Source organism: Eubalaena glacialis, chromosome X, assembly GCF_028564815.1.
Source record: "Eubalaena glacialis isolate mEubGla1 chromosome X, mEubGla1.1.hap2.+ XY, whole genome shotgun sequence".
NCBI lineage: Eukaryota > Metazoa > Chordata > Mammalia > Artiodactyla > Balaenidae > Eubalaena > Eubalaena glacialis.
Genome location: NC_083736.1, coordinates 95,831,674 through 95,844,844, shown reverse-complemented (window position 1 = coordinate 95,844,844; position 13,171 = coordinate 95,831,674). Strand labels below are relative to the sequence as shown.

Here is a 13,171-nt window from a genome sequence, read left to right as displayed (position 1 = left end):
CACTTTAAGGGTAACTGTAAACTGGAAATAAACTAGCCCTCACAAAGTTTTTTAGCTTGGCTTTGCAACATCTAGGTGGACTAGTAAAGTTTAAGTTTTGAGTATAGATTAAGGTGGTTTTAGACAGGAAGCATCCTTACGGACCTGACCAATGCAAAGAAAATCTTCTCTGGAGGAAGATTCCATCATCCTAGGCCTCAAATTATTTCAACGAACAGTTGTTTAAATACAATGCCCATACACAAAGATAACCAGCAACACAAAGACAAAACCCATCATAGGTAAAAAGCACCAGAGAGAATAGACAACACAAACAGATCCATTAGCTTTGAATTATTTGAATTATCAGATACAGACTACTAAACCACAATGCTTACTGTATTCAGATAAATAAAATCCAATCTTGAAAATTTCAACAGGGAACAAGAAATCAGAAAAAGTAGGAAAAAAAAAACCTCCAAAACTAAATAGTAACTAAGCTGAAATTAGAAACTCAGTGGATGTCCTTAACAGCAGATTAGATGCAGCCCAAGAGAGAATTAAAGAACTAGAAATTCTATTCAGATGAAATTATCCATAAGGCTGCATGGGTAGTCAAAAAGATGGAAAATACAGACAGGAGGGTATGATAAGGTCTGATGCATGTTTAATTGGAGTTCCAGAAGGAAAAGAGAAATGGAATTGTTCAGAGGCAATCTAAAGAATTAATGGCTGAGGATTATTCAAAACTGATGAAAGACATTGATCCATAGATCCACAGAGTCCAACAAATCCCAAACAGCATAAATAAAAAGAAACCCACATATAGAGTGTGTAATAGTGAACTTACAGAGAATCCAAGACAAAGAGAAAAATCATAAAGGTAGCCAAAAAAAAAAATAGAGTATGCCTCAAAAGGAACAAAAGTTAGGCTAATTACTAGCTTGCAACAGCAATGATGAAAGCATGAATATGGTGAAATGACATCTTTAGTATCTTGAAAGAAAATCAATGCTAACCAAGAAATTAATAACCAGCAAAAATACCCTTCAAAAATGAAGGTGAAATTAAAGCTTTACAAATAAACAAAAACAGAGAGAGTTTCCAGCAGCAGGCATAAACCAAAGTAAGTACTGAATTCTACAGGGCATTTTTCAGATAACAGGAAAATGATCTCAGATGGAAGATTGGGGATGAAGAAAGGAATAAAAAGCAATTAAAAGGCTAAATATCTATATAAATTTAAATCAATATTATATAAAATATTATCTTGTTAATTCATATTGACAACATAAGAGTCAAGAGAGCTAGAGTAAAAGTATTTAAAGTTCTGGCATTATCTAGGGAGTGTGCAAAAGTATAAATTAATATTAGTCAAGACTTTAATTAAAGTCAAGACTGTATGCTATAATTGCCAGATAACTATTAAGGAAGAGTAAGAGTGTAAAACTTCTAAGCTAATAGAGGGGCAAAAATAAGAAAATAACCAATCCAAAAGAAGAAAAAACTAACATAAATCAGGTGGGACACAGAGACAGAACTTGGTACAATGGTTATATCCAGTATTAATATGAGTAAGTATATTAAATGTAAATGGTTTACATGAAACAATTAAAAAACCAAGATTTTCAGACTGGAAAAAACCCAACTATATACTATTTACAAAAGACTATCTGAAATATAAAGATACATAAGGATTGAAAGTAAAAGTACAGAAAAAAAACAACACACTAACCAAAAGAAAGCCATTATAGTTAAATTAATAACAAAATAGACTTTAAAGCAAAAAGCATTACAAGACATAAGGAGTGTCACCTCATGATATTTAAAATTTGTATGCATTTATTAAATTGACCTCAAAATAAATAAATTAAAATTTGACAGAAATACAAGTAGAATAAATCAATCCTCCAATTCAGTGTTAACACTCCTATCTAACTGTGTAAATAAAGTGTTGAAAGAAAAAAACACTAACCTAAAATTCTATACCCAGTGAAATAATCCTTCAAATGTGAAGGAGAAATAAAATACTTTCTCAGACAAACAAAAAGTGATGGGATTCAGCATCAGCAAACCTTTCCTTCAGGAAATGTTAAAAGATTTTCTTCAGGCAGCAGAAAAATGGTACAGGCCAACAACTCAGATCTACATAAAGGAAGAGCAATGGAAATGCAATAAATGAAAGTAAAATGAAATCTTTTGTCTTATTCTTAATTGATATAAAAATAACTCTTTAAAGTAATAATGTATTAAGTGACTGTAGCAGATGGATGAATGAAATGAATGATGAACATTCTGTAATAAGGTATCTGTACTACATATAAGTGAAGCAAAAGAGTGTTATTTGAAAGTGATCTTAGTTAAAAATGTAAACTCGAGGAAAATCATTGAAAATTCTTTTAAAGACATATAACTGATACACTAAGAGAGAAGACAAGTGGAATCATGTAAAATACTCAATTAAAACTAGAGAAGGCAGGGGGGCTTCCCTGGTGGCATAATGGTTGAGAATCTGCCTACCAATGCAGGGGACACGGGTTCGAGCCCTGGTCCGGAAGATCCCACATGCCGCAGAGCAACTAAGCCCGTGCGCCACAACTACTGAGCCTGAGCTCTAGAGCCTGCAAGCCACAACTACTGAAGCCCATGCACCTAGAGCCCGTGCTCCTCAGCAAGAGAAGCCACCACAATGAGAAGCCCACGCACCGCAATGAAGAGTAGCCCCGACTCGCCGCAACTAGAGAAAGCCCACGTGCAGCAATGAAGACTCAACGCAGTCAAAAATAAAAATAAATAAATAAATAAATGTATTAAACAAAAAACTAGCGAAGGCAGAAGCCGCCTCTGGCAACAAATAGAAAACAGTTATAAACATGGTTGATATTAAATCCAAATATATCAAGAATCATTTTAAATGTGAATTGTCTAAATACACCAATTAAAGATAGAAATTATCAGAGTGGATTAAAAAACCCCAACTATATATTGTGTACAAGAAGCCCACTTTAAATATAAAGAGTGAGAGGTTAAAAGTAAAGCAACAGAGAAAGATCTGCACTAATCAGAAGAAACCTGGACAAAAAAAGAAAGCTGGAGTAGTTACATACATTCAGACAAAGCAGAACAAGGAAAATTATCAGAGATCAGAAGAGGCACTACATAATGATAAAGGGATCAATTCTGAGAAAAATACATAATAATCCTAAACATGTATATGCACCTAACAAAAGTGTCATAATATATGAGGCAAAAACTGATAGAACTGAAAGGAGAAACTGACAAATCCATTATTAGAGTTGAAGACTTCAATGCTGCCATCCAGTAATTGACAGATTAAGCAGGCAGAATATCAATAAGGATATAGTCGAACAGTATTATCAATCAACTTGATTTAATTGACATTTATAGAACATTCCATCCAACATCAGAACATATTTATTTTCAAGCTCATATAGAACATTCACCAAGAGAGTCCTACTCTAGGTCATAAAACACACCTTAACAAATTTAAAAGAATAGAAATCATAGAAGTATGCTCTCAGTAGAATTAAACTAGAAATCAATAACAGGATAGATGGAAAACCCAAATATTTGGAAATTAAACAACACACTTCTAAATAACACATGAATCAAAGAAGAATTCTCAAGAAAAATATGAAAATGCTTTGAACTAAATGAAAATACAACATATCAAAATCTTTGGGATGAAGGAACAGTAGTGCTTAAAGGGAAATTTCTAGCTTAAATGCATATATGGAAAAGAAGAAGGTTCTAACATCAATAACCTACACTTTCTCCTCAGGAGACTAAAGAAAGAAGAGTAATTTAAGCCTAGAGCAGACAGGAAAAAAGAAATATTAGAGACAAAATCAAGGAAAGTGAAAACAGGAAAACAACAGAGGAAATCAACAAAACCAAAAGCTGGTTCTTTGAAAAGATAAATAAAACTGTTAAATCTCTTACCAGGGTAACCAAGAAAAAAAGAAAGAAGGCTCATATTAAAATATCAGAAATGAAAGTGGGGTTATCACTCCTAATTCCATGGACATTATCTTCTTAATGAAGGAATACTATGAACAACTCTATGCCTACAAATTTGATAACTTAGATGAAATGGACTAATTACTCAAAAGGTACAAACTACTAAAACTCACACAAGGGGAAAAAGATAACCTGAATAGTTCTGTATCTACTAAAGAAATTGAATCAATAATTAATAACCTTCCAAAGATAGAAATCACTAGGACCAAATTCTACCAAACATTTAAGGATCACCAGTAAACATTTAGAAATCACCAGTGAATTTTGCCAAACATTTAAGTTAGAAATAATACCAATTCTCCACAATCTCTTCCATAATATTGAAGTAGAGAACACTTGACTCATTCTGTGAAACCAATATTATCCTAATTCCAAAACCAGATAAAAGATACTACAAGAAAGCAAAACTACAGACCAATATTTCTAATGAACGCAGACACAAAATGCTCAACAAAATATTATGAAATTGAATCCAATAATGTATAAAAAGTTAGGCACCAAACAAGTGAAATTTATTCTAGGTATTCAAGGCTGACTTTTGAAAATTTGAAAATCAATCAATATAATCCACCACATGTTAACAGACTAAAGAAGAAAAATCTTATGATCTTTATTATTTGATGCAGAAAAAGCATTTGACAGAATCCAACACCCAATCATGATAAAAGCTCTCAAACTAGGATTAGAGGGGAACTTCCTCAATTTGATAAAGAATACAAGAAACTAACATTATACTTAGTGGTGAGAAAGTAGACACTTAACCCTAAGGTCAGGAACAGGCCAAGGGTGTCCTTTCTCATTGTTCCTATTAAACATCATACTGGAAGTCCTAGCTAGTGCAGTAAGACAAAAAAGGAAATAAAAAGTATACAGATTGGAATGGAGGAAATAAAACTATATTTGCAGATGGCATGATGGTCTATGTAGAAAATGCCAAAGCATTGACAAACTCCTGGCCACAAGATCGCAGGATGTAAGTTAATATATAAAAGTTACTTGCTTTCCTATATACCAGTAATGAACAATTAGAATTTGATTTAAAAGTGCCATTTATAATAGCATTCCCACAACACAGGATGTGACAAAAGACTCTAAGTATATCACAAATGCATGAAACAACTTCACTGAAAGGGATGGAAAAATAAGGCACTGGCATAGGTAACTTTGGAAATGAGTGGAGTCTGTAAGACTAAAGACAAAATTTTCTCTCTATATAAATATTTTAAAACATATAAAGACACATATATATATACACATATATATATATATGTATATATATATATATATATGGAGAGAGACAGAGAGAAAGAGATGCATATATATGCATGGGTTATTATATACCCATATATCTTCTTTCTCTGTCTACCGAGAGGGCCTATAAGCAATGATATCCCAATAGTAACGAGTACACCTAACACCCAAATCTTGGTTTTTAATACCATTCTCCAACCAAAGGTACCAGGGCTCCTTGGAGAAATGGCTGATTCTAGGACTTGGGCAGGAAATATGCAAGGTAAGACTAGAGCATCTTGTAGTGCCAGAAAGAGTTTTTTAAAAAAAAGCACACACATGGGCTTCCCTGGTGGCGCAGCGGTGGGGGGTCTGCCTGTCGGTGCAGGGGACACGGGTTCGGGCCCTGGTCTGGGAGGATCCCACATGCCGCGGAGCAACTGGGCCCGTGAGCCACAGCTGCTGAGCCTGCGCGTCTGGAGCCTGTGCTCCGCAACAAGAGAGGCCGCGATGGTGAGAGGCCCGCGCGCCGTGATGAAGAGTGGCCCCCGCTTGCCGCAACTAGAGAAAACCCTCACACAGAGACGAAGACCCAACACAGCCAAAAATAAATAAATTAATTTAAAAAAGTCTTTAAAAAAAAAAAAGCACACACATACACAATGATGGAAGTATGTCAAATAGATCCAAGAGCCAACTGAAAGAGCTTCCAATGGCCAAAAGTGGAACAACTTGAGCAATGAAAATATATAAAATAGTATTAGATTATAGTCCAAAGAATAAAATTAATGAGCCCATACTTATATAAATAAATTGAATACATTAATAAATGGGGGAGAAATCAAATATCCTATGCAGAATTCCAAATAAATGTTGGAGGTACTCCATCCTCAAGGTGGTAACTTTGGAAATGAGATAACTTTGAAATAACACCGCATTCTTTAAGTGTGGACTGTGCAGAGTGACTTTCTTCCAGAGTACAGTCTGGAAAGGGAGAAATAAAAGGGTAACTTTACCATGGAGAATCCTGACAAACACTACCTCAGCCAGGTGACCAACGTTAACATCAACAGGAATAATATTGATAGCATATATCCTTTATATGATGCCACTTTACCTGTGTGATCTTCTTCCCAAAAGCACTTAACACCTGCCTAACCACAAGAAAAAAGTCAAGCAAACTGATATTGTGGTACACTATACAAAGTACCTGACCAGTACTTCTCAAGAATGTCAAGGCATAAGAAACAGGGAAAGTGTGAGAAACTGTCACAGCCAAGAGGAGCCTAAGGAGACATAATGACTAAATGTAAGGTGGTAACCTGGATAGGATCCTGGAACAGTAAAAGGACATTAGGGAAAAACTGAGGAAATATGAATAAAGTATGTACTTTGGTAAATAATAATGTATCAACATTGGTTCATTGTGACAAACACTTCAAACTAAAGTAAGCTGTTAATAATAGGGGATATTAGGTATGGGGTAAACGGAAACTACATATCTTTGCAATAATTCTGTAAATCTACAACTGTCCTAAAATAAAAGAAACACTATAAGCAAATAAAGGGCTAATGAAGAGCCAGACGAAAAAATCACATAGGTAGATGGGTCTGCTGAAATGATAAGCCAGGGCTTAACAGGAATTTCCTAGGGGACAGCTCCTTCTAAGATGAAAACGTCAGCAGACAAGAGATTAACAGGTGAGAATAGCACAGCATCTGGTCACTCAGATTTTTCTCCTGGCTCAATCTCCTGTATCTAAATCCAGTGGAGAGGGCTGTATGCAAAAACACACACAAACCAACAAAAAACTTGGAAGGGTATGTTTTATAAGAACTTCATAAATATCAAGGCCCAAGCGACAATTGGGTGCTACCCACTGGAGTTAGGGAAACTCTACTGTAGGTAGAGAATTCTCCACCCTTCTGTTGTGACACTGCGTTGCTTTAGTCCATCATGATCTCCAGCACATCAGCAGCAGTGGGGGCCTTAGGAGGGTACAGGACAAACTAGAAGAGGCACAGCGCCCAAGAGTCATGGCATTACCCAGGGGAAAGTGGCACCCACCTCTCAGCTGTCTGGACTTAATCCTGGACACACGTGAGAGCTCCCTCAGCCCTCTCCCAAACATCTGATGGGGTTCTGGTCCTGCTAGTGCAGGGGAGAGGGTAGGAGCCAGCCTAACACAGTTCACACACTCAGCATCTCATCGGATATTCTCCACAGCCCTGGAAGGCAAGTTTTATCCCCAGTTCACTGATGCTAAGACTCTCCCTTACAATAATGGATCTGTAATAATTGCCAGGTAGATTCTTCCAGCTTTGAGTCCCAGAGTTAATGTGACTTTTACTTATCATTTCATGTCCTGACAACAGAAATTTTATGTGTCTCCACTGCCTTCATAAGCTGAACAGTACTTCTGATTGCTTGGTATTGCTTTCCTATTTTTTTTAATCTTTCATTATTGTTATGATAAAAGTAATCTGTGTTTTTTTTAAGAGAATATAAACAGATGAACAAAAAAACAGAAAAAAATCACCCATAGATAACCACTGTTAATCTTTTAGTAGACACAGCTTTCCGAGTTTTTTCTGTACATGGATCACTAGTAAGTATCTTTGTAGTTTTACAAAAATGGACTGATGCCGTACATATGGTTCTGAAAACTGGTTTTTTAAAAATTTTACAATGCACCATAAACATTTTTCCATGCAATGGATGAAAATCTGCTACTGAAACACACAGGGCTGCAGTTGGATAAAGAGAGTAACACCTAAAGCATAGTATTAGCATAAGGTTAAATAAAGCACAAGGCCTTGCAAATGCCTGCCAGGGGCACTACACAAAAGGAATGTCTTCAAAGCCCCTTTGTGGGGCCCTGCAGCCACCCCTGAGTTCCCTTGGGCCCCTCGGGTGGAAGGGGTCCTGTAAACTTTTTTGCATCCACATAAACCCCCCCAGTTTCTGTCTGGTTTTCTTCACCTCATCCTCCACCCTGGCCATCTCGTCAAATTCCCTTATCATCTCTTCATTGCTCAAATGCATATCGTGTATGGCCTCCTTGTATTCCTTGAGACACTGAGCCAGCCCCTTGTTGGTTTTTCTTTTGGCCTTCCTGGGTACATCATCCCCAGCTGGGCGCTTTCCTGCAGCCCTTGGTTCGCTGGCTGGCTTTTCTTCTTTTGGCTTTCCCTCGCTCACTGGCTTTCCCTCACTTACTGGCTTTCCCTCACTCTCTGGTTTTCCTTCTTTTGGTTTTCCCTCACTCACTGGCTTTGCTTGGGTCTCTGGATTTCCTTCTTTTGGCTTTGCCTCACTCTCTGGCTTTTCCTTATCCTTTAGTACTTCCTCATCTTCTGTCTTTCCCTTGAGATCTGTCCTTCCCTTGTTTTCTAACTTTTCCTTGTCTTCCACAGTACAAGCTACTCCCGGCTTTCCCGCATCCAGTGGCTGTTCTTTGTTTTCCATCTTGCCTTGGTTCTCAGGCTTTCCTTCATTTTCACTGCAGAGTTTTTCCATGTTGAGTGTCCCCTCCTTTTCCTGTCCTGGGGATGGGGCAGGGGGAAGAGAAGACAAAGAGGAAACAAGGAAGACTGAGAGCTTGGGGATGGAATGCAGGTCCGGATAGTAGCAGTCGCTTCTCGCCCCTTGTCAGGGGTCCCTGGACCTGGCCCGGCCCTCCTAGTGTGCCTTCTTCCCACCCTTTACCCCACCATTCCTCGTGCACACGTGAGCCAACCATTTCCCAGACAGACCCTGCCATTTTTCCCTACGCTTGCTCAGCAAGGCAGAGTGTGTGTAAATGTGTTGGGAAGTGGGCAGTGGGGCCCCCAATTCTGCCCGGGCCGTGCCCTCCACACTCCCCACCCCTCTGCGTCCCTGTCCAGTGCCCTCATCCTTCACTGACCTGCGGGGATTCTGGACAGGTTCCTCCTCTTTCTCTAGCCCAGTAGAGCACTGGGAACAACAGACACGTACACCTGCAGACAGACAGGAGACCGGGGATGAGGCATCGGTGGATGCACAGGGACTCGGGTCCTTTTTCCGAATCCCGGTCCTCCTCACCCAACGTTTCCCTCCCCCACCTCCTCCGCCCCCACAGCACCCCAGCCGCCATTTCTTTTCACTCCTCGGGCGCCAGACCAGGATGTTTTCCAAACTAATTTTGGATCTCTGCGTCCTTCTCCCGCAGAGGAAACTCGCCCCCCAACCCTTGAGGTCAACTTTTTACTCTACGCACGGAGTGGCAGAGGGGGTTTATTTCCACTGTCTCACTGCTGGGGCACCCCGCCAACTCATCATCTCCGGCTCCAAAATGGACGGAGGGTAGAGAAGAAGTGTGCAGAAAGGCGAATGGGTACTTGGGGTGTCCGCCTTCCCCACCCTCTGCCCAATGGCCGTTTACTCCCCCTTAGCCGTTTTTCCCACCGCCATCTCTATCTACACTCTGGCCAGCTCCCCTCGACCAGGACCCCATCCCCAACCTTTTTCCTTTCCGCGCCCGTTCCCCCTCCCCCATTCCGGTGTCCCGCAGGCAGCGACGAGAGCTCTCACACTGACCTGAAAGAACCTGGAGCAACAATTAGGGGCTCCCAGACGGCTCCGGGTCCAACAGCAGAGAGCGAGGACTGGCACCCGGACCGGCGCCCACTTCGGAGCCCGGCGGTCACGTGAGCGCTGCGTCACCCGAGCTCCGCCCTCGCACCCCGCCCACCAGCCGGAGTCAGCCAGCCGCCCACCGCCTCCCTCCGGCAGGTCCCCCCGCCAACCTCTCCCGGCCCTTTTGTCCTTTTCCTCTTCTTGAGAAGTTGGTCAGAGAAAGAATTTTAATAAAAAACACAGAAGCTTTTTTTAATGGGCTGGGCGGTCCGGGGGAGGAGTCCATAACGTTGCTCTTAAATTCCGTTGAGAGAACGTAGACTCACCAATGAAATCTTACGAATGTGAACTTTAATATTGTACAAAGGGTAGAATATTGCACTTTAGAAAAAATTAGGAAAAATGTTCCCGTCAAAATGAAGTCGTCCCTTTTTCCTGGTATGCACAGACATAAATTTTCTAATGAATTAAATACTTAGATCTGAAAATGAAATTATATTTGAAGCAGAATGAAAGAATGATTTTTTTTAAGTGAGAGACTGAATACACAACGGACAATGACCAGACCATATATGACAATAGAATTGTGACCCACAAACTCTGTAGCAAGCAGCCCTGCAAGCCAAACCACACCTCTACAGCAATCTTCAGGACTTGATCAATGACTGCCAGCCTCCCTATTTTTGTCCTGCCCCAACTAGAGAAACCTAAATATGCTCCCCAAACCAGTAACATAAAATGCCGCTGCTTCTAGTTACCTGGCTTCCAGCTTTTCCCTGACAACAACTTCCAATCAGAGAAAACCTGGTCTTCCTTTTTTTCACTCTAAAGCTTTCCCATTCCCTTGCCTGTCTTTAAGTCTCTGCCAAACACAAGTTAGGGTGGCTAACTCCCGTGTTATAACAAGCTGTGAATAACTAGCCTCTGCTTTTACATAAGCTTTCTGTGTAGAAGGTCTTTAAAAATATAATAACTGAAAGTTAAACAATTAAGAACAGCGTTGATGGATTTGATTACATTAAAATGTGTAACAGATTTGTTAAGGGATTGGGGACACATGCATTTCTCCCAGCTCTTGTTCTTTTTTTTTTTTTTAAACATTTGCGTGTGCTTTTTTTTTAAAATTTATTTATGGCTGTGTTGGGTCTTCGTTGCTGTGCGAGGGCTTTCTCTAGTTGCGGCGAGCGGGGGCCACTCTTCGCGGTGCGCGGGCCTCTCACTATCGCGGCCTCTCTTGTTGCGGAGCACAGGCTCCAGACGCGCAGGCTCAGTAGTTGTGGCTCACGGGCCCAGTTGCTCCGCGGCATGTGGGATCTTCCCAGACCAGGGCTCGAACCCGTGTCCCCTGCATTGGCAGGCAGATTCTCAACCACTGCGCCACCAGGGAAGCCCTCTTGTTCTTTTTTTTAATTTATTTTTTATTGAAATATAGTTGAACTACAATGTGTTAATTACTGCTGTACAGCAAAGTGACTCAGTTATACATATACATATATATATATATATATATATATACACACACATTCTTTTTCATATTCTTTTCCATTATGGTTTATCACAGGATATTGAATATAGTTCCCTGTGCTATACAGTAGGATACTGTTGTTTATCCATTCTATAAATACCAGTTTGCATCTGCTATCCCAAACTCCTGCTCCTACCCTCTCCCACCCCCCTACCCTGCCTGCTCTTGTTGAGTGTACTGGTAAAATTTTCTGAAGGGCAACTTTGTAAATTGTTTAAAAATAAAAATATTTTATATTTTGGCCCAGCAATTCCACCTCTAATATTTACCCATGGAGATAATTAGTAAGGTGCTAAAATAGAATCTTATGTTTTAAAACGTTTTATGGTTTTAAATTCCCATAACAATTATTTATTATGCATTTATCCTTTGCTGGAACTGGGGCTCCAATAGTGATTCTGTAGGCTTTGTTTATAAAGGGAAAAAAATGGAGCATCACAATTGTCCATCGGTACAGATTTAGTTACATAATCTTCTTAGTACATTTTTTACCCTGGTTATCTTTGGACATTTGGTTAGAAAAATAATCCTTTTATGTTGGGTGCTCAATATGCAGTAAAAATAATTATTAACTATCCATAACCCCAAATTACTGTGGATGGTGGGACACAAAGGATAATCAGAGGATGTGGCATTGACCTCTAGAGAATACCACCTATCTGCCAGGCATTATGCTAGCTACCTTATCTTATCTGGTGTAGATTTCATTTATATCTGATGGAAGAACTCATACTTCAGTGAAGCGGAATGATTTATAAAGCTACAATCTTAACTCACTGTAGTACTGGAATAAAGACAGTAAGAGGAATAAAACAGAGAGCCCACTAACATCCCCAGGTATAAAAGTTTTTAGTATATGATAAGGAAGCATTTCTGATCAGTAGTAAGATATAGGTTATTATGGAAATTAAACTTGTATAATTACTTTAATAGTTAAAGGAAAATGAAGAGCCATATTTTCTGACATACACTTAAATGCTTTTCAGAGTAGGCAAGAAAAATGAAACAAAAGGTATCCAGATTGGAAGGAAAGAAGTAAAACTACCTCTGTTTGCAAATGACATGATCATGCATATAGAAAATCCCAAGGAATCCACTGAAGAACTATGAGAACGAAAGAGTTCAGCAATGTGGTAGAATACAAGATCAACATACAAAAATCAATTGTGTTTCTATATGCTAGCAAAGAACAATTCAAAGAGGATAGTAAGGAAACATTTCCATTCAAAATATCATCAAAAAGAGGGGACTTCCCTGGTGGTCCAGTGATTAAGACTCCATGCTCCCAATGCAGGGGGCCTGGGTTCAATCCCTGCTCAGGGAACTAGATCCCACATGCATGCCGCAACTAAGGGTCCGCATGCTGCAACTAAGAGTCTGCATGCTGCAACTAAAAGATCCTGTACGCAGCAACGAAGATCCCACGTGCCGCAACTAAGACCCAGGGCAGCCAAATAAATAAATAAATAAAATTTTAAAAACTTGCTTAGATTTCAAAAAAAAATCATCAAAAAGGATAAACCATTTAGAAATAAATTTATTTTGAAAGTCCAAGACTTGTGTACTGAAAACTATAAAATATTGTTGAACAAAATTAAAGAATACCTAAATAAATGGAAAGATAGCCTATGTTCATAGATTGGAAGACTTCATATTGTTAAGATGGGCAATACTTCCTAAGTTGATCTACAGACTCGACACAACCTCTATCAAAATCTCAGATGGTTTCTTTGCAGATTTTGATAAGCTGATCCCAAAATTCATATGGAAATGCAAGGAACTCAGAATAGACAAAA

The 13,171-nt window shown here is 39.2% G+C and overlaps 1 protein-coding gene across 2 annotated transcripts; it reads right to left on the bottom strand.

The window, feature by feature from the left end:
• Positions 1 to 7,790: 7,790 nt before the first annotated feature.
• On the bottom strand, positions 7,791 to 9,917 carry TCEAL4 (transcription elongation factor A like 4). 2 transcript variants are annotated; one of them, XM_061178334.1, is made up of 3 exons: positions 9,812 to 9,917; positions 9,159 to 9,231; positions 7,791 to 8,791 (listed from the first exon to the last, which is right to left on the bottom strand). In XM_061178334.1, exon 3 carries the CDS (start codon positions 8,768 to 8,770, stop codon positions 8,090 to 8,092), a length of 681 nt encoding a protein of 226 aa, XP_061034317.1. In that variant the 5' UTR covers positions 8,771 to 8,791; positions 9,159 to 9,231; positions 9,812 to 9,917; the 3' UTR covers positions 7,791 to 8,089. The 2 variants fall into 2 exon arrangements, with proteins under 2 accessions (XP_061034317.1, XP_061034316.1); XM_061178333.1 differs by having other exon boundaries at positions 7,793 to 8,796.
• Between the last annotated feature and the right edge of the window lie 3,254 nt (positions 9,918 to 13,171).